General features: G+C 52.9%; 1 protein-coding gene across 5 annotated transcripts in view; it reads right to left on the reverse strand.

Moving 5' to 3' along the window:
- Positions 1–3,019: 3,019 nt before the first annotated feature.
- CEP72 (centrosomal protein 72) overlaps positions 3,020–21,404 on the reverse strand; it is a 37,044-nt gene continuing 18,659 nt past the window's right edge. For 3 of the 5 annotated variants that reach the window (XM_042953889.1, XM_042953878.1, XM_042953899.1), the window contains exons 6-12: positions 20,875–21,057; positions 18,124–18,425; positions 15,865–16,006; positions 14,603–14,799; positions 7,891–8,017; positions 5,226–5,337; positions 3,020–3,779 (exon numbers count right to left, since the gene is read on the reverse strand). In XM_042953889.1, coding sequence (XP_042809823.1) covers positions 3,638–3,779; positions 5,226–5,337; positions 7,891–8,017; positions 14,603–14,799; positions 15,865–16,006; positions 18,124–18,425; positions 20,875–21,057 — 1,205 coding nt within the window. In that variant the 3' untranslated portion in view covers positions 3,020–3,637. Of the gene's footprint in view, positions 3,780–5,225; positions 5,338–7,890; positions 8,018–14,602; positions 14,800–15,864; positions 16,007–18,123; positions 18,426–20,874; positions 21,058–21,404 lie in introns of those variants that run through there. The other 2 variants (XM_042953909.1, XM_042953919.1) reach the window with 2 other exon arrangements.

Below are 21,404 nucleotides of genomic sequence, written 5' to 3' on the forward strand. Positions count from 1 at the left end.
TTCAGCTCAGGTCGTGATCCCACAGTTTGTGAGTTCTAGCCCAGAGTGAGGCTCTGTGCTGGGGGTGGAGCCTACTTGGTTGGGATTGGCTCTCTCTCTGTCCTTCTCTCTCAAAAACAAAACAAAACAAAACAAAAACACTAAAGCAAAAACCAAAAACCAAAAACCCCTTAAAAACCATCACATGGAAGCCGAAGGGTGCCCAGGGAGGTACATGCTCATGGCTCCCGTACGCTACCGGCGGAGCAGAGCCCTGATTAGATGAACACCCGCTGTGATAATATGCCAGAAAGAACGCATAGCTTCCAAACCCAGCAGAGGTGAAAATGGCTACAGTATAGAAGGGGACAATCACAGAAGAAACAGAATACAAAACAAGAAGAAACAAAAGCGTGTCGATTATGTCAGGCAATATGGCAAGAGAAAAGAGAGAAAAGCGATAAAGTAAAAGGTTTTAGAGCCGAATGTGTCAGTAATTTCCACTAAAGATGGAAAGGAACAGAAGCTGTGGTGCAGGAGAGGAAGTGAGAGAGAAAGCGGTGCCATGGACCAGCATGAACCATGGCCAGGGGGACAGGGTGGCCCTGGTGCCATGGGGAGGACGCAGGTGCGGACCAAGCCTTGCCGGCCCCGCCAGAGCCCCGCAGCTGGCCCTGGTGTTCTGCCTGCTCTGTCACCGGCCAGGGCCGCCCCAACGCGTCCTTGGCTTGAAAGTGGAGGTGGAGCCTGAGGTCGGGAGCAACCCGTGGCCATCGCTCACCCACGTCCCTTCCCTTCCCCGAACGGCAAGGACTTGCTTGAAGCAACCACCACCCCGACGGGTCTGCCTTAGGGACACAGCTCCAGATGCTGAGGCCGTGGAAATGCCATTAAAAGACTGTTAGGCCAAAAACTTGGACAATTAGGCAATATGAGCGAATTCGAGATACAGCCCTTATGAGAACTCAGGAAGAAAGGGACAGCCTGCGCCATCCCAGGGCTTAGGCCGAGTAACTAATGGCAAAGTAGAAAAGCCCCCAAACCTAGTGGCTGACACAGTGACATTCCTTTCTTACGCACACGGAGTCTAGCAGAGGTCAAGGAGGGCTCTCTGCCCCCAGGAGAGAAACAGGCCCGCTGGTCAGTGGCACCGCCGGCTCTGGAGGGGACGGCGGCCACCCTGGTGGCCCGGCAGCTCTTCTCTGTCCCACTCAGAATGAGCCACATGGCCCCAAACCCACTGCGGGGGGCTGGCGAACGGAGGGGTGGACGACGCTCTGTGAGAAGGGGCTAAGGGAACTAAACCCGTGGCCAGAAGTCTCCCACAAAGAGCATTTAGGGCCCGACTGGCTTCCTCAGCAAGTTCCATCGCACACTCAGGGAAGAGAGAGTTACAACCTGTCCTGAATTCTCCTAGAAAGCAGAGAAGGGTGCACAGCCGAACTTCCGTCACGGGCACGGCGTGGCGGTGCGAACGCAGAGGAGAGCGGTACCGTAAGGGAGGACCGTAGGTGGCGTCACCGCGGGGACAGGACGGGTTCCTATCGCCGTCCCAGCCGACAACCACACCATGCAGTGCCGCGTCAGCGGGATCCTGGGACCAGACTCTAGCTACCGCTTCCTCTTCACGACAGCGGGGGCAGGCACTTATCACCCCTTTCTACAGATGAGGAAATGGAGACCCAGAGAATTCCAATAATTAAATGTCAGATATTAAGTGGGGTACCCGGAATACAAAATCCTAAACAAAATAGTAACCAAATCCAACAGTATGTTTGCAAAGGAAAACCCACCATTACTAGGCTGTGCTTAACCCAGAAAATTTCGGTTGTTTTTACATTAGCAAATTACTGTAATTAACCACATGAACAGAATAAAGGAGAAAAACCACATGGTCATCTTCAATGGCTGCAGAAAAAGTGATAAAATTTATCCATTCACGATAAAAAACGTCTTGGCAAATTAACACTACAAGGAGCTTCTTTAACCTGATAAAGTCTATCTATAAAAACACTATGCATCACACACCCTCTAGAATGAAAACATTAAATCTTTGACAGTAAGTGCTGGAAACATGGACCGACAGAAACTAATACACTTCTAACGGAGCATCAGTGTAACCATTCTAGAAATCATCTGAAATTATCTGCAGCAAAGGCGTTAAGAACATGGTTCAGGAGTTAAGTGAAACACGAACATAATGGGACACAAAGTTAATAAGAACCAAATGGGATTTTAGAACTAAAAACATGTAATTTCTGAAATTAAAAATCCATTATCTACATAGGCCCAACTGCAGAATGACAAGGCAGCAGAAATGACCCCAACGGAGGGCAAGAACAAAAGATGGGGAAAGAGACCCGAAGTCTGGGGACCCGTGGGGATGCTACCAAGTGGTCTGGGTGTAACTGGGGTCCGGGAGGGAGGGTGGGACAGAAGCTGGATCAAATAACCATGTTGAAGAAATGGTGGCCAGACCTTTCCCAGATTTGATGAAAATTATAAACTCACAGGTCTAAGAAGCTCAACGAAACCCAAACAAGAGGAACATAAAGTAATAGCATGGGGAGCGTTTCCAACAAGCCTAAAATGGTTGAATGCTAAAATCTTTTCAATAAATTAAAAAAAAACGGTATGATGAAAGAAATTGCACTCCCCCACAAAAACCGTATTTGCTGTGACATGCTTTCCTGCTAAGTTGCAGAGAAACTGATGCCAAAGGACACAGCCACGACCAGACAGGAGGGAACCGGGGAGGCCACCCCGGTTCCTGAGGGAAACGCCCGACCCCCGACCGCCAGTGGCAGAGCCCGACGACACGCGCAGGCACCTGTAGGCCTGCCTGCTCTTCTCCATACATTAAGTAGGCTTGGTTTAAGAAAGTACTTTGTTTTACCTAGAAGCCAAGTATTTACATAAGATAAGAAGTTTCCAAACTAAAAATCTAGTATTTTGTCCGTGTGTGCTCTAATTTTCAGAAATGCACTGTAATTGTAAGCAAGAGAGCGCCTGGGGAAATACTTCCACTGTGAGGCAGTGATGTCACAAAATGGTATTTTTAATGTTTCCCCAAACTGTGTTACTTTTATTAAATCTTGGAACGTATCTGTCCCACCTGCGCCTAGCTTGCTGCATGAAAGAATTCAGTGAGAAAATCTCAGTCACAATTTACAAAAAGTCACTTTTTAGAATGTTAGTTTATCTTGTCACACAAAATTATTTAATGATCACACATACGCTCTTTACATTAGGGAGAAAAATACTGCATTTTATCTCAAGATATTTCACGGAAAATTAATGATGCTGGTCTCAAAAAACATCAATATGTCTTGTCTCAAAACATGTGAAGGGCTTGGATTAATCCTTTTTTTTTTTTTTTGCAATCTCAGGAGCAGGAGCAGCATGGAGTCAGAGGGAGCCACCCTGGTTAGCACCTCCCTGCGAACACTACCCCTACATGTCCTTGTTCGCAGACTCACCTACAGGCAGATCAATCCCATCTTCTCAGGGTGTTTTAGAAAACCGAGCTGGTGGCCCTGAACACGTTTCAAAACTTCAGCTGATTATGAACGGGAGGCAGAGCTCTGCCCCACAATCGTACCAGGTAGAAAAGAGCTTCCGCGGTTTACCAGGTGCGTGGAGGCGACGCAGACGCGGCCTAGCAGCCGCCGCGCGGGAACAGGCCCAGCGTCTTCTTGAGCTCCTTGTAGCTCCAGTGCAGCTGCTCGACCTCGGCCTTGTGCTGCGCGCGCGCCTGGCTCAGTTCCTGCAGGAGGTGCTCGTTGGTGCCGACCAGGGAGCTGGAGGAGGGCACGGGGGAGCGACGCCTGAGCACCGCCCGCCGCCTCCTCTCCAGCGGCGTCCTCCCTCACCCGGCCGGGGCCCTCCCCGTCCGCCCGGGTCCCCGCAGCCAACCCCTTCCCGGCTCCCACCGACTCCCGCTCCCGCCATCCGCCCCTGGCCTCCAGACCGCGTGAGGCTACGCGTGACCCGAGCCCTCGGCCACCAGGCCACGTGCAGGCTCGGCACCCGGACGGACGGGCGAAGGCAACGAACGACGGAGGGGTGCCTCGCTACTCCAGCCGCGCCTGTTTTCTGAGAAAACCGTCATCATCTTCCCAGCTAGCAGAACAATGTTCTCATTCTGGAACAGATCCAAAGACTGACCTATTCCTATCTCCCGGTCCAACGTAAAGGGGCTCCCTGAATAATTCTGACATACTGATAGCGTAACTGAAGAGTCCTGGTTTTACAGTGTGGACCACGGTTGCCTTTGGAAGGACTTCAGGGAAGAAGCGGCCCTGTACTGCCCACTCGGCCATCTGCGAAGCGCCCTCGCCCCCCCGTCGGCAGCGGCCAGGGATAGATGGGAGCGGGGCCATCCTCCCGTAGACGCACGCCCCCGACGACAGACCTCCTGTGCAGGCACCAGCCGTCTGCTCCGGCCAGGCTAAGGCCCAGACTGGATGAAGTCAGCGTGGACCACCACTGCCCCCCACTTCCACCCGCTGCACGGCGGCCCCGTCCACACGGAGCCCACAGTGCTGCGGATGGGGGCCCATCGGGTCCTGGGAGCCATCCTGCCTCTCCCATCCCCCCCCCCCCCCCCCCCCGCACCCACGACGGCTACCTTCTGCTCCCTTCCGCTGCTCCATCTACGCTCCAGCTCATCTCCCAGGAGCCCCTTCCCCCCGGTACCTCGCGCTTGGGGTGGGCCCGCTGACCCCCCGGCGTCACAGCCTGGCTCCACCTGGGGCCGCGCTGCACCCGAGCCCGGGGGAGGTGTGTGGGACTCAGCCCAAGGTGGGGGAGTAGGGGGGAGTTGGGCTCGAGCTCCGCACCTCCACAAAGTACACCTCACCCCACCCAGTGAGCGGCACGCCTCCTCCCTGCACCCGCTTCTCTGGATAGAAACTGAGGCTCCGCCTGGACAGCCCCCACACTGCCTGCTCCCTTCTCGCCACCCAGCACACAGCTGGGAGTAAAGGGGGAGGCCCCGCGCTCTAGAAGAACTGACGGGAACCGCGCCGGCTGGACGGGGGCAGCCCAGAGTCTCTCAGCAGCTCTCACCCGCCCCTCACAGACGCCGCGGCGAGAAGGGACGCGCTTTTCCTGAAGAAAGGGGAGCTCGGGGGAGCTCTGAGTCAACCGGCGACGCGTGCGGCCCAGAACCCCGCCTGCTGCGACGCCACCGGGCGGCTCCTCCGTGTACCCTGCCGTCACTGGGGCCGCCCCGGGGACGGCACCTGTGGCTCTCCTGCAGCATCCGGGTCAGCTCCCAGACCTTGTCGTAGTGCTCCAGATGCTGCTTCAACTCCACGATCTCACCAGAGAGCCTCTTCACACTTGTTTCAAGTCCTGAAAGAGAAAAAAAGTAACATCAGTTAGTGAAATTGAATGTGTTGGAGTGTTTCACGTCCTGAAAGCTAAAATAGTTCGAGTTGAAACTGGATCGGGACACCAAAGACATATAGCTTGGGAAAGGTCGGTTTCTGTAAGCAACCCAAAAATCACCTTGGGATTAAAGCCTTGGGCCTCTGCCCTCCGGACACCCACGGAACCACATCCCCGCATGGAGGGTAGAGAGTGGAGACAGAGGTGGGCCTGGTGCCAGCTGGAAGCTCACTCCACTGATCTATGTGCTGGCAGGAAAGGGCCTTCAGGGGTGTCTCTTCCACCAGGCAGCAAGCTCTGCCCCAGGGGAGGCCCTGAAGCTTCGGGGACAAGCGACAAGAGGCCCGCAGTGGCCGTAGGTCTCTGATGTGTCCTCCGCTCCCAGGCCCATCAGTGACACACTGTGTGTTTGGACTCCATCTACATGACTCCTGTCTCTGGGCTTCCAACTTGTGAGGAGAAGAAATATATCATTTCTTGGCTCCCAAACCCCAAAACCAGGATCCAAATAAATCCACACACAGACACATGGCTGTGGAACGACACAAGTCCAGAGACAACAGGAGAGCCAGAGCGGGCAGGTACGGGAAGAGGTTCGGTGAGGACACGGATAGCAGGCTCCCACAGCAAAGGCAGAGGCTCCCGAAAGCACTACGATGGGACGACACTCCTCAGCATCCACATCCACCCGCACTTAACACCGGAGGGTGAGTGGAAGGGACTGTGGGAAGAGACAGTGACGGCACAGTTTCGGCATCCCCCAGAATCCCCATAGTAGTCTAGCACCAAGAGTAACTAGATGACAAAACTGGAGTCCCACAGACGACCTTTCGGCACCTGGTGGTGAGGCAGCCTCAAGACCCAAACACGAGAGCCACGAGCCATGCGCGGCTTCATCTGTGGGAGAGGAGCAGCAGTCAGGAGGGGGGCAGCTGCTAAGTGTCCCCTATTTTCACAAGAAATCCCTGCAGGGCAACTGAGGACCCGCGGCTGACACGAGAGGCTCGGCCTCCCCCAGCGAGGGCAGACCAGAGGACCCCGTGTGGTCTGAAGGGACTGGAGCAACCCTGGCCCCTCAAGGCTGGCCTGCCCAGTCCCTTCCAGAGCAGGGCCGTACCACAGAGGAACAGCTGGGGAGGGGCCCAAGTCGTGCAGGAGAGGACACCAGAGGCAAGCGGGAGAGTGAACAAGGCCTGGGAGTCCCCCAAGGGGCTGCTGAACTTCTCTGTGAAGTTTGACGTGCTGCGTGCTGTACTCCTGGACACTGAGAGGACCAATTCCATGTGCAAGTGAACAGCACAGAGCACTAAAGGCAAACCCCACACAAAGCTGTTGCCCCCGGACAACAAGAAGCCACACTCGGGACACATCAAAACCAGGACTGGATATTTCAGAATGAGCTGAGGACAGAAAGGAATGATATAAGAGGGGTGCCTGGGTGGCTCAGTCGGTCAAGCATCAGACTCTTGGTTTCAGCTCAGGTCGTGATCTCACGGTTTGTGAGCTCGAGCCCCACGTCGGGCAGTGCACTGGCTGTGTGGAGCCTGCTGGGGACTCTGTCTCCCTCCCCAACTCGCACTGTCTCTCTCAAAATAAATAAGTGACCTTAAAAAAAAAAAAAGAAATGATAACAAGAAATGGAAGAACAACTTAGTCAGAAATGGGAATGTCAGAGAGGAGGCGGCTGGCCTCAGGCACGAGCTCGCAGCAAAGGAAAGCTTCATGAGAAGCGAAGGCTGAGCAAGTGAAACAGGACAATGACATCTCAGGAAACAGGTGAAAAGTGGAAAGTATTTACATGAAAATTAAAGAAGAGACTATGACGAACTCTTAGCACGCCACGAAACAGCCCGATAAACACAGCGGAAGAGGCCTGAGTAGGTGCGTCACAGACGCCTGCCCAGAGCGAGGGTCTCGTCTGTGGCTGCGCTCCCAGGACCAAGCCCACAGAGAGGGCCTGTGATGGGCCGTAGCCCGGAGACATCTGCTCCGTGGCCCTTTAAGAAAAGTTTTTGGACCCCCGGGGACCTCGGTGGGGCAGTCCTCAGCGAAGTTAAAACCTCCCAGCGACTTGGCGGTTTACACCCAGACGAGATTCACGGAAGACACAAACTACCACCAGCCCGTCACTGAAACCCCAGAATCTGACCTTGAAATACCGAGTGCACTTTTGTAAAAATGGCAAAATAGAAATACAGTGAAGAGAGGGAAATGAAAGTGACCTGGCTCTGGAAGAAACGTGACAAAGAGGAAAAGCACCACGTGGCTGGGAAGAGCCAAGGAGACAGAGGAGTGACCGTGTGCATGCTCGGGGAGGCGGGCAGGGGGCTCCCCGGTCCACGGCATTGCCAACAACACAGACCACATCCGAGCTTTTAGGGGTCTGCTCAGACCAAGTGGGAGTGTCTCTCGGCCCTCAGGACATTTTACAGTATTTACTGGACCTGAAGTCTACCTATGAGTGTTTGAACACTTACACTTCACCAAATAACGTTACCAAATAAACCACAAACTCACCAGTAATCTGCAAGTTTAACGTAGCTGCAGTGTCTGCATTTTTTACTTCTTTTTTCAGGCTGAACAAAAGAGCCTTTAGGCTACTGTTCTCCTCCAGAGATTTGTCTAGATGCTGTCTCAAGTCACCCTAAGGACACAGAACAATACACTTAAGACAGATGAGTCAAATTCAGTAAAACGTATATAGAAAACTAAACCTTGGAAATCACCAGACGTTAGTTTTCTTTTATATTTCATAGCCAATAAACCACAATGGGAACAAGAGAAATCACAACTGCCCCCAGCTGAGCAGCACAGTGTACTTCAAAGGGGACAGTGAGAGGGGTGGCACAGTTCACGAGGGGGCAGGTGGTGTCCCCGGAGTCCCTGGGGAGGGTGTGCTTCCGCAGGAGAGAGATGTGCTGGCTGCCGGAGCCCTGCCTCCTCCAGGAAGGCTCCATGGTTACCACAGCCTGGCTCCCTCTCTCTTCTCAAGGAGCAGGAACAAGGGCTGGGCAGTGTGCCAGCCCCATGTGGTCCCTCTGGGCTCACTTCTTGGGCAGGAGCACAGGCAGACCCCAGGGCTCTGCACTACCCCCAAGCAGGCGCCTCCCTGCAGTCCGTAAGTGGATGGAATCAAGCCTGCGGGAGCTGCAGACGGAGGGGGCTCCCCTCGCACCCGGAGACAGAGGCAATGCCCAGCACGCCGCGGGACATTAAAAGGGAGGAGAGGGGACCGAGGCCACTGTGAGAGCTAGTGGCATATGACCCATCAAAGCCACCTTGCCTGCAGAGAAACCAGCACACACACACCCCCACCAGAGGAGTGAGCGTCTGTCTCAAAGTGACAGGGGCCCTTTCAGGAAACTGCTACGCTCATTCTCCACCCCAACAGCCCGGCCAGCGCACTGGCCCCTCTGTGTGCACATACACTAGGGCACTACAGAAACTGTTACACGGCCAGTTATGTCCGACGACTCGTCTCCCGAACACGTGGGGTTCTGAGAGGGCAGGGACCGGGCCCCAGTGCTGACGGTCTCAGTGGAGGCTGAAGCAGGGACAGTGGACAGACGGCGCTCAGATATGTGCGACACTGCTGCCTAGAGCCAGGCTGGACCGGCTCGGGGGCAGGGCTTTCGCCAAGACCGGCTCCCCGGGCACTGGGATCTGAGGAGACACGACTGCGGAACCAGCGTCCTCGTAACGGGGAGGAAACCAGGGTCAGCAACGGGCCCTTCAGGAACAAATGACTTCCTCTGTGAGAAGTACCTCCTGGCTGACTCACCACAGGTCTCCTGACCGAGCTCCACTGACCACGCCTCCCCTCCCCTGGGATGGGGTCAATGGGGTGAATCTCAGAAACGACTGAGCAGGACTCTTGGGCTTCCCGATGGTTCAAGACTGCTTGTCCGGGCAGGGCCTCTCACTGCCCCCAGCCAAGGTCACCCTGTAGGACAGGGTCAGTCAGACCGTCCACAGAGGTGAAGGAGCGCGACTTCCACACTAGACCGCATCACTGTGGAACGGACCCCAGGGGCCCGTCTGCATGGATCCCACTGGTCCCACACTCAGCACTGTAAGGGGACGGGCTACCTACTCATCTGCACCAAACCCAAAAGCCGTGGCCTTTTGTTTCCATGGTTAACCGGCCATGCCGCGTCCCATGGGGTCAACACCGTCCAACAAAAAGAACGTCTACGCAGTGATTATGGTTCGGGGTCACAGGGCTCCAGTCCTTTCTGGGCGCAGTCACCACTTGTGTGCACACATACGTGTCCACAGTGCATCCATCCAAAGACCAGAGGCCGCCAGTATCATTTCACCATTTTTTATCTTTTTCTCTAAAAGTAAAGCTTCGTGTGGGATCTCTGAAATGGCAGCTTCTCATAAAGATGGCATCAGGTGTTCCAGAGACCTGTCTCCCAGCAATCCCGTGGCTATTCTCATTCCCATCTTCTGAAAGACACGGCTGACGCCGAGGCTGGGTGCGCAGCTGCCGAGACGGCCCGGGGGTGCTCCCGCCGTCACGGGGCGCCCTCCCCTCGTGTGGGTGGACCTACTGACTGCATCCCGCGCGACACACCATGCAGAAGTGCTGACACGTCCCTCTCAAGAGCAGGTAACAAAGGACGACCTTCTACCGGGCCACTCCCCGGCCCTGAGGAGCAGCCGCCATGCCGTGAGGGCCTCGGGCGGCCTGGAGAGAGGCCCTCGAGCACAGATCCAAGGCTGCTGTGGGCAAGTCCGGCAGGGGCTACCCACCTCCACCGAGCCCTCAATCGACAACGTGATGGCAAGACCCTGAGTCAGACACACGGCTCGGCTGCTCTGGGACTCCTGACCCACAGGAGATGTCGACAATAAATCCTTGCTACTGACGGTGCTGCCCTCTAGGGTAACCTCATAGGCAGCAGTGAGGGACACACACAGAGGGCTACGTAACTTGCGAGGACTGACCGGCTGCTGTGTCCCAGCCCACCCTCTCAACCACATGACATAATCTGTTAGTACTGACTCTTTACAAGAAGAGCCCCCTGAACACAGTCCATCTAGTAAAACTCAACCATAATACTTCGCAAGGTAAACAACTTCACCCGGCTGAGTGCACAGTAGACATCTTACTCATTTACACACACACACACACACACACACACATTTCTTTTGAGAGGACAGCGCGAGAGCATTTGAGAACATACAAGACGGGCAGAGAGAGAGGGAGAGAATCCCAAGCAGGCTCTGCGCTGATTGCCCACGTGGGGCTCGATCTCACAAACTATGAGATCATGACCTGAGCTAAAATCAGGAGTCAGACATTTAACTGACTGAGCCCCCCAAGCGCCCCACACGACAGACATTTTAAAGTAAAAATCGTATATATTTGAGGTGTGCACTTGATGATACACACATAGATGGTGAAATGATGACCACAGTCAAGCTGATTACTGCAGCTTCTCACAGTTAACATTTCTTGGTGAGCACATCACAGCTATTTTCATAGCAAACTTCCAGACTCACTGCAGTATAGGAACTGTGGCCCCAGACCTAGTCATCCTGCACAACCACGGAAATGTCCCCTTACCGCCATCTCCCCGTCCCCCCACCTGCCCGCCCCTGGTGATCATCTCCCACTCCGTTTCTATGTATTCAACTCTTAGACTCCACTTATAAGTGAGACCATGCAGCTGATTTCTTGCTCTGTCTGGTCACCGGGCACACTGTCCTGCAGGTCCCTCCATGTCGTTGAAGACAAGACTTCCTTCTTTTAACGGCTGAGTAATATTCCATGCTATAAGTACACATTTTTTTAAATCTGTCCATCCATTGACGGACAGTTGGGTTTCCCGTGTCTTTGCCACAGTGGATAATGCTGGTGTGAGCTTGGGGGTGCAGATCGCTCTTGGAGGTACTACTTTCACTTCCTGTGGTCACATACCTGAAAGTGGGATTGCTGGGTCATATCACAGACTTATTTTAATTTGGGGGGAGCCTCCATACTGTCTTCTGTGCTCGCTGTGCCAGTTTGTATTCCCTCCAACAGTGCACGAGGTTCCCTTTTCTCCACATCCTCGCCAACACGTTGTTTTGTTTTTTTTGATTCTAACTGCTTCTGACAGGTGACGTCTCTTTGTAGCTTGGATCTCCTTTTCCCTGATGATGAGTGATGCTGGGCATCTTTTCATGTAGCTGTTGGCCATTTGAATGTCTTCCTTGGAGAAATGTCTATTCAGAGCCTCCAGCCATTTCTCAGTTGGGTTCTCTTTTTGCTACGGAGTTGTGGTATTTATATATTCTAGAATTTAGCCCATTATGAAACAAATGGTTTACAAACATTCTCTCCCAGTCCACAGGCTGCCTCCTCACTGGTGCTGTGCAGGAGCTTTTGAGTTTGATGTAGTCCCACTTGTGGATTTTTGTTTTTGTTGCCTGTACTTTGGGTGTCAAATCGAAAAAATCATCACCAAGACCCTATCAAGGGGCCTTTTCTCTGTTTTTTTCTAGAAGTTCTACAGTTTCAAGTCTTACATTTCAATCTTTAATCCATTTTGAATTGACTTCTATGCATGGTGTTAAGGGTCTGGCTGCATTCTTTTGCATGAAGCTATCCAGTCTTCCCAGCACCATTTATTGAAGAGACTGTCCTTTCCCCATCATATATATTCTTGGTGTCCTTGTCAAAAATTTGTTGGCCATTTATGTATGAATTTATTTCTGGGGTCTCTATTCTGTTCCATTGATCTGTGTGTCTGTTTTTATGTCAACACCATATGTTTTGATTACTACAGCTTCCTTCATAATATAATGTGAAATCATGGAGTGTGATGCTTTTTTCTTAATATGGGTTTGGCTATTAAGGGTCTTTTTGTGCAACTAGAAAAAGGAGAATACAAATTTTAAGAAAAATAATCACAAATTTTATAATTTTTTATTTCTGTGAAAAATGCCATTGGAATTTTTATAGAGATTGCACTGAATCTGTAAACTTTCAGCAGCATGGGGTTTTTAACACTATTAATCTTCCAATTCATGAACATAGGATATCCCTCCATTCATTCATCCATGTCTTAATGTTTTCAGTGTTTAGATATTTAACCTCCTTGGTTAAATATATTCCTATGTATTTTATCCTTTTTGATGCAGCCATAAATGAGATTATTTCATTTCCTTTTCAGAAGACTGTTGGTGTAAAGAAACACGACTGATTTGTTATACTGATTTTATGTCTTACAACTTTATGAATTGATTAGTTCTAATAGGTTTTTGTTGTTCTGAGTCTTCAGGATTTTTTACACATACAATCCTGTCCTCTGCAAACAGATAATCTTACTTCTTCCTTTCCAATCTGGATGTCTCCTTTTCCTGCATGCTCTTGCTACTACTTCCAGTGCATGGATATGCACATCCTATATGTGTCTGATAGCGGGTCTCAGCTTAGAAAGCAAGCTTTTGGTTTTCTCCCACTGATCATGATGTTAGCTGTGGCCTTATCATAAGCGGCCTATATGGTGTTGAGGAAACTTTCTTGTGTTATCTGTTTTGTTGAGACTTTTTATAATGAATGGATGTTAATTTGGTCAAATGCTTTTTCCCATCTGTTGAGATAACTGTGTGGTTTTGATGTTTCAATCTGTTTATGTGGTGTTTTAATCAGCATATGTTAAACCAACCTTGCATTCCAGGGGGAAATCCCACTTGGTTATGGTGTATACTTTTTTTGATTTGTTTCTTGAATTTGACTTCCTAGTATTTCACTGCAGATTTTTAAATTATGTTCATCAGTGGTATTAGCCTGTTGTTTTATTTTCTTGTGGTGTTTTTGGTATTAGGGTGATGCTGGCTTCATAAGTGAGTACAAAAGTATTTACTTCTATTTTCTGGAAGAGTTTAAGAAGGAGTATTAATTCTTCTGTGAATGTGCAATAAAATTAAGCCATGAAGGCATCAGGTCTCGGTTTTGTTTGTTGTTGTTGTTATTGGGAGGTTTTATATTATTGCCCAATTTCCTTATTTGTTCTTGGTCTGTTCAGGCTTTTTTTTTTTTTTTTTAATTTTTATTCATTTTTGAGAGTGAGAGAGACAGAGTGCGAGTGGGGGAGAGGCAGAGAGAGAAGGTGACACAGAATTCGAAGCAGGCTCCAGGCTCTGAGCTGTCAGCACAGAGCCCAATGTGGGGCTCAAACTCATGAACTGCGAGATCACAACCCAAGCTGAAGTCAGACACTCAACTGACTGAGCCACCCAGGCGCCCAGGCTTTACTTCTTCTTGATGTAGTCTTGGCAGGCTGCATGTTTCTCGGAATTTACCCATTTCTTCCGGGTTCTCCAGTGTGCTCACATATAAGCACTGGTAACAGTCCTTAGGACCCTTTTTATTTCTGAGGCATTCACTGTGACGTCTCCTCTTTCACTTGTGATTTGAGTCTTCTCCCATTTTCTTAATCCAGCTAATGGTCTGTGGATTGTGGATATTTTTTCCAAAACCCATCTCAGTTCTGGTATTTTTTCCCCATTATTTTTCGAATTCTCTATTTATTTCTGCTCTGATGTTTACAATTTCTTTCTTTTTTTCTGTTGCTAACTTTGGATTTAGTTTGCTTTTCTTTTTCTAGTTCCCTGAGGTGTAAAGTTAGGTTGTTGAGATCTTTCTTCTTTTTTAACATAGGCATTTGTGTGTCACGGTCTTACACGGTGAGGTTAGGAAGGGCGGGGGCAGCCCTGCCCAGCCAGGAGTCTTGGGCTCGGGTGCTGGGGTGGAAGCTGTACTGGCTCTACCTGCCCTTGGGTGCCACCTGGTGGACAAAGTCCATCCGGTCCAAAAGCAAGCACGTCGTGGGCCTGTGCTGACTGATGCAGGCAGGACAGCAGCAGGGACCCCGGGCTCACCCAGCTAACTGGAGCCTCTCTCGCCAGTGGTCCCAGTGGTCAGGGAGCCCGAGCCAGGGAGCACCAGAGCCACAAAAACTCCACCTCAAGCCCAGCTCCATGTGTGCTCTCTTGTGCAGGACAGGCAGGGCTAGGACATTGAGGCTAGGACAGGATGCTGTCATCCACAAAGCCCTGCTGTGTAGGGCTCGGGAACCATGCAGGGAGTTGGGGGGTGGGGAGGCTGGCGGGGGAGGGGACCCCTGCCCCTGTGGCCTGACAACAGCCAAGGGGAAATGCATCCCCAAACAAGGCCTCCACCCCACGAACAGAGGGGTGAATGAACAGAGACGCCGCCAAGGGCATGGCTCACCATCTCCTTCCGCGTGTTGCTGAGTTCCGACGCCACCTCGCTCATCCTCATGCTGTACTGCTGCTGCTGTTCAGCAAGGAGCTTTTGCAAAGATCTCTTTTCCAGAGTAAGGAAGCTAATTTCTTCACTCACGGCTGCTGAGATGTCCTGAGCTGCTGTAAACTCTTGCATCGATGACAAAATCTGTCTTGCCTGAGCTAGGAGTAAAAATCAAATGATATTGTGGCAGTTACGTTGAAAACACGAAGAATAAACAAAACGTGTCCAGCACATCTGGAGTAACACAAACTCTCAACTGGCAAAAGGACACGGACGCCAGCGACACCACCTCCCTCAGGTGTCTGCACACCCATCCACTCACAGGTGGGATGGGAGGCGGGGACACAGGAAGAGTTTTATTCTAAAGCAAAGGTGCCCCTGAAGAGAAGGCCACGACTGGACAGTGTGCCTGGACGTCCCAGTGGCCTGCCACGCTCTCTTCCATGGCACTGCCTGCTCCTGCTCCTAGCCTGGGAGCAAGTGGGTAAGATTTACAGGATCAGGATCCAGGGGCTCCAGCATCCTGGGCAGTCCTGATTCTAGAAGCTCCAGGGCCATGATACCGAGCACACAGCTCAGCTCCGGGCAGGGTCCAGGGTCTGCAGGAAGGACGAGCGAGCTCCTGCCCCAACTGAGACCCTGAAGGCCACACACTGGGCTGCGGGAGAAAGACACAGTAACCACCCCAGGGTGTGGCGTCTCACTCCCTGGATGAAGGGCGCCCCGTGTGCTCCTGCACCCAGGCACAAGCAGAAGCAAAGCCAAGTCCTCCCTGGGAAGTGACCACCCTCCCGGGCCTCATCCTCAATGAAAGCTCAGCAAATCCAGGGCCCTGCACAAAAGAGCACACGTTTGGAGGGCCGGAAGGAGACGGCACAGCTTTGTGATCTCTCCAAACCTTCACATAAACCAGAGCAACGAGAACCCAACATGTGAACAGCACCTCCAACAGAACCAGGTGACGATGCAGAGTACCAGTAGGAAAACCAACAGCCACAGTCCTGCACGACACCCCTCGTGCCTCACACCTCATGGAAGCCCCGAGCCGCTTCAAGAGGGCGTCAGGATGCTCCATGCAGTGCGGCAGGGACGGTGACGGCCAATGGGGAGGGTCCAGCAAGGTGCAGGGCTCAGAACCCAGCAGGCGAATAGCACCTGCAAACAGAATGCTGCCCGGAGGGCGGCCCAAGTACGGGTCTGAGTGGACCGTCCTCCTGACTCACCGCGGAACACCTCGTTGCCGTGCAGGGACTTGCAGCCGCCCCAGAACCTGTCCACCAGGTGGAGGAGCGCCTCCAGGAGCACCACTTCCAGGCCAGCCTTCTTCCCGGGAGGCGGAGCTGAGTACAGTTTGGCAGGAGACACCTGCCACGGAGACAAAGCCATGATGCTGAGATGCCAAAATCAGTGGTTACTGTGTGAAGCAAAGCCTCTGACGCCAGCATGCCTCATGCTGATGCCCTTGTCCTGCTGAGGTGTGCACGATAGGGCTGTCCAAACATCACAAGGCTACAGGGGTGGCACAGAGGGATCCCTTTCCTGCCCCCGGACGTGTGGCATCCTCATACCGGGAGGAACAGCTAAAGGACGTGCTAGCAGGTGTCACACCAAGTGTGTCAGTCATGAGACCCACATCGTAATTGAAGCTCTAAGGCTGTGGGAACCCCAGTCCCACAATGGCCTGTCCTGGGCCCTCCTGAACCAGTGCACAGGGACTCCTGGAGGCTGCAGACCCTTTAGAGTCAGTCTCGGCCTGAACGGTCCCCCAAATGCATGAGGCCACATGCCAGACCAGACGGAGGTCAGGCCAGGACGATGTGGGCAGAAGACGGCCAGGCAAAACCACCAAGACTCCACCCAGGGCCTGGCCACATCAGTGCTGTGTCAGCAATCACATCAACAGCTCTCCTTTCCTCTTTAGAAATTGCTTCACCAATTTTAAAGAATTACCAAAGAAAGGGAGATGGTTCTGCCCTCCTGCCCACTTTCCAAGCGTCTGGGGGTTTGGGGAGGGAGGGAATAGAAGCCTGCATCTGTCTCTGGGCTGACGGCCAGAGCCAAGACACGGGCTGGTCTCAGGTGTCCAGGAAGAGCCGGGACATGGGCTGGGCTCAGGTCCTGCCACCACCGCCCACCCCAGGTCCACCAGGGACAGGGCCTGGTGAGCGAGCACCGCACTGACCAAGGTCACACTGGGGGAGGGGCAGCGTGAAAATGCCAAGGCCTGGCTGCTCACCCCAAAAAGCTAAGGGTAAGAGCATATAGCCCTGGTGAGTGTCTGGCACCAACACTTCCATCCTCCATCAAACTATCTGGACACCTGTCCTCAGGCACAGGTGACAGAGCCCATGTCCCCAGTGCACTCACTCAGGCTTCTGTCTCCTACCTGAGGAGCACAGGGCAGTGTCCTCTGCGAGAGGCCGATCACCGTGAGGTCCCAGCCCCTCGGTGAGTGCATGAGCTCTCTGGGTGAAGCTTCGCCCCTGGCGCTGTCCATCCTTGGTGAGCGAGGCCAGGCCTCCAGGGGGCAGGAAAGGCCCGGGCCTATTCCCCACTCAAGCAAATCCTCATTTCTCTTCCTTCTCTCGGTCCAGACAGTGAGAGACTGGCCATATAAACAAACAGTGGCCGCATCCTGACACTCTGACCCAAGACCTGCAGCGACCGGCCCAGAAGCCAGCCCCTCACGTATGGCAACCAGCCAGGAGGCCAAACTGTGACCCCTGTAACGGTCAGCCCAGCAGCCAGAATTTGATCAGTTAAGTGACAGCTCCCCTAATTTTTTTTCCCTCTTTGCAACTCAGGACCGACCACAGGAAGCCAGATCATTTCCCTAACCAAGCAGCATCTTGTCCCTAACTCTGCTGCACCCTCTCTCTCCCCTGGCCCCAGACCCCCTCCACTGTGACGCTCTCCCACCCTCCCGACTGTCTGGGTTTGTCTAGCAGACCAGCAACAGGGCAGACCCCTTTGCCACAGCCCGTGCCCGCCCAATGTCTGCCCCAGTTCCCACAACTTTGTGCCTCTATCTCCAACAAAGCCAGTGACAAAGGCAACAGAGTCATCACCCATGTGGCTCTGGGTCATTTGCAGGGTGGCAGAACCCTCAGTCCCTACCCAGGGCCAAGTCCTTTGGAAAACCACAGGATGCACGTCCAGGACACCCTCACAACAGGGCCATTGGTGGCTCCCTGGCCAAGATGATGGGTTCTGCCTCTAAGACAAGCTCCCTTGCCAAAAAGCAGAGCACAACTGCCCCTCAACTGTGCCCACATTCCAGCCTCAAAGCACGGAGCGTGGCAGAAAGTGGTGGGAAGCCTGGGAGTATATTTCCACCAGATCAACAGGTAGCAAATGCTGGGGAGAAGCACGTGTAGAAGTTTCTCCAGCTGGGAGCCAGTGAGCACAGGGAAGGGAGAGGGGGCACACAGGCCTGGCAGCCCCCACCTCTCCATCCGGTCCTGCTCACCTCTCCCACTCACCTCTCCGGTGCCACTCACGCTGGGGGGCCTCTCCTCTTCGGGCTCCGACACCGCTGAGTGAGGAAAGGTCCTTTCACTCCTGCCCTCCGAGCCACTCTGCCTGCTCAGACTCTCCTCAGGGCTCAAGGGCACACTGGGCCTCTCCGGGCAGTGCAGACACTCCTGGTCTGCAGGTGCCTGAGATCTCCCACCAGGCATTCTTCGCTTCCTGTACTTTTCAGGAGCTGGCAATGGATTCAATACCTTTTGGGCTGACAAACTTGACTTCTGAGAAAGGGTGGACTCCTCAATGTCTGTGGAATCTGTAAAGGAGAGCGGAAGAGAGCCCTCAGCAGACCAAGTTCTCTGGCCTCAGTGACCAGTACCGTAATTTAAAAAGGTGTGTGTGCACGCATATGTGTGTATGTGCACACGCACAATTATGGAAAATCCACCCAAAAGTGATAAAACTGAGCTAATAACTTTAAGAAATCAATCAACCAACTACTATGTTCCTGACAAAATCACGTATGAGAAAAAGAAGTGAGTAAAAACTTAGAGTCTGGGAATTACAGAGGACTGAACGATTTACTCCTGTAGCAGACTTTGTTAACATGTCAGTCCCTGAGACCCTCCCTGCCACTGGGACGGCCACTGGGCCACGTCCCTGAAGCGGGCTTTCACCAAGCACTGCCCGGCACCGGGAGGAGACGAAGGCTCTCCCTGGCCCCTCAGGCCCCCGTGCGCTGCAGACAGGGCCTTGCTCCGTGGGCAGGCTCTCCCTGCATCCCCTCCCTGCTGCTGTCTCGAGGCACCACAGCACCGAGCTCTGCCTGGACTCTGGACTCTGCACGCCAGCCTGGCTCTTCAGGCCCCACGGCCACACCCGTCTCACCAGGCCACCCTCCAGCCCAGGCCTCTCCTCTGGGCTCTTGCTGCTGTGTTCTCGCCTGGCATCGACAGCTCCAAGGCTCCTCGGGCTCACCAAGCCAAGGACTTCCCTAGCGAACCTGTGCCTCAAGTGCTCACGACCTGAGGAGACAACAGTCATCCAGCTGCTGGGTCAGAGGTCACCAGCACTCTGCTCCCTGAGCAACACGTCCATCGCTGAACCTCCCCAAGTCTGCCTGACCGCTGCCTCTTGCTGGGACTGGTCTGCCATACCCTCTGGGGCAGACCCTCCCGTGCACCCTCTACAACCCAAACACACAGCAGCCACTCACACCACCTCCCCCCACCCCTGCCCCGGGGACAGACACAGCCCAAGTGCTGCCGTGCCACCTCACCTCAACCTGTGACCTGTGCTCTTCCTTCTCCCCTCCCAGCCCACCGCCTCTGCGTGAGCCCACTCTCCCAAAACGCACGGTGGAGTCTGGCCACCAGGGATCAGCAGAGCAAGTCACAGTGGGGGTAAAGTCAAGTCTGAGTGCCTCAAGGATACAGAAGATGGAAAGACTGAGAAACTGTTCTGGGTCATAGGAGTCTGAGGAGATGTGACCATTAGATATGCTCTGTGCACCTGGACAAAATCCTGGACCGGAAAAAAAACAAAACAAAACATCAATGGAACATTTAGTGAAACATGAACAGAGTCTATGGGTTGGGTGGCAGGTCTGTGGTAAGGTTCATGTCCCATTCTGGAGAGTTAATGCTCGTTATCCAGGAGAGTGTCGTTGCGCTTAGGAAACCACACTAGAGTGGTTAAGAGTGACAGGATACGCTTCCCCGAGAAGGTTCCAGAAAGGCCGACGACAGCCTATGTGCACACATACATATGCGTATACGTCCCTACGTTACATACATACATAAGCACGTGTGCCCACACAAAGATGCACACACACACATACCATACACACATACATGGTGGGGAGGGGAGGGGCACAACCGAACAAATGTGGTAAATGCAAACTCTGGGGGCATCTGGACAAAGCAGACATGAACCTTCATGGTTCTGTCATGGCAGCTTTTCTGTGATCACTCTGTGAGAGGTCTGAACATCAAGCACATGCGTCTTTGTGAATAGAGGTAAAATAAGGAGCGCTGACAACGTGGCGGTCCCGTGCACCACACACCCCACGGCACCACCGCGAGGCCTCAGGGGTAAAAGCAGCCGGTCTGCCATGTTTTGTTCGGCAGCGGCCGCAGGCAAGCCAGGCACGTCACCAGCACAACCTGCTGGCTTCGAAAGGCCCCACAGACAAGCCTCAGGAACGTGCCTGGTTTGCTCATATTGGGAGGTTTTCTGACAACTTTGCCACACACATGCATACAACACTCCCGATTTACTTCTTTTCTTCTTTTTTTTTTTCTTTTTTTTTTTGAGAGAGCGAGAGTGCAAGCAGGGCAGAGGGGGAAAGAGGGAGAGAATCCCAAGTAGGCTCCATGCTCAGTGCAGAGCCAGATGTGGGGCTTGATCCCATGACCCTGGGATAGTGACCTGAGCCGAAATCAAGAGGTGGATGCTTAACTGACTGAGTCGCCCAGGTGCCCCTCATTGTAATTTTTAAAATGTAGCCACAGTCGTAACCTGGACCCCTGTATTCAGAAGATGTGTATGTGTGTATAGATAGAAGGGCCAGGTACTTAGCGACTAGACTCTGCAACACGGATCCACTACACGTTTCAGCGGAGGAGATTCTTTCCTAAGACATCTTAGAGAGCTCCACAAACACACAAATATATCGAAGACAGGAGGAGAGATTTCACAGGGACAGCACACGGTGAAAACATGCACTGCTGAGGAGCTGACAGAGGGCGCATGACACTGCTCACCTGGGTGTGGGGCAAAGTGTGTGTGCAGCCCACACTGCGGTGGGAGCTCCCCACAGTACTGGTTCTGAGGCCTCTCTTCCGAGCCATCCCCTCGAGAGCTGCTTTTCCTCTTCTCGTGGCCTTTCTTCATGGAATCCCCACACTGGTACTGTACTGACTGGGGACTCAACAGGTGCCTGGATTCTATTTTATTAAAAAACATTTTAGAAGTTTTATTTCATTAGAAATGACATTTTAACCTTATGACAGTGTATGATGGCTACAGAGTACACAATTAAATAAGAAAAAGGTGACTGAGCAGCCAGCCCCGCAGTGACAGCAGCAGGTGCCGCAGACGCCTGACCTCAGCACTTACTGCACAGCTGGTACCGGTACAAAGACTCGACAACCAACAGAACACCACACAGAATCTAGAAAGAGACTCGAGTCAGCTGAGCTAACAGATGTGCCATGGTACTGAGTGAGAAGACGGTTTCTTCACAAGCACGGGGTGGACAAAGATTTCTTTACAGGACACCAAAAAGCACAAA

Source organism: Panthera leo, chromosome A1, assembly GCF_018350215.1.
Source record: "Panthera leo isolate Ple1 chromosome A1, P.leo_Ple1_pat1.1, whole genome shotgun sequence".
NCBI lineage: Eukaryota > Metazoa > Chordata > Mammalia > Carnivora > Felidae > Panthera > Panthera leo.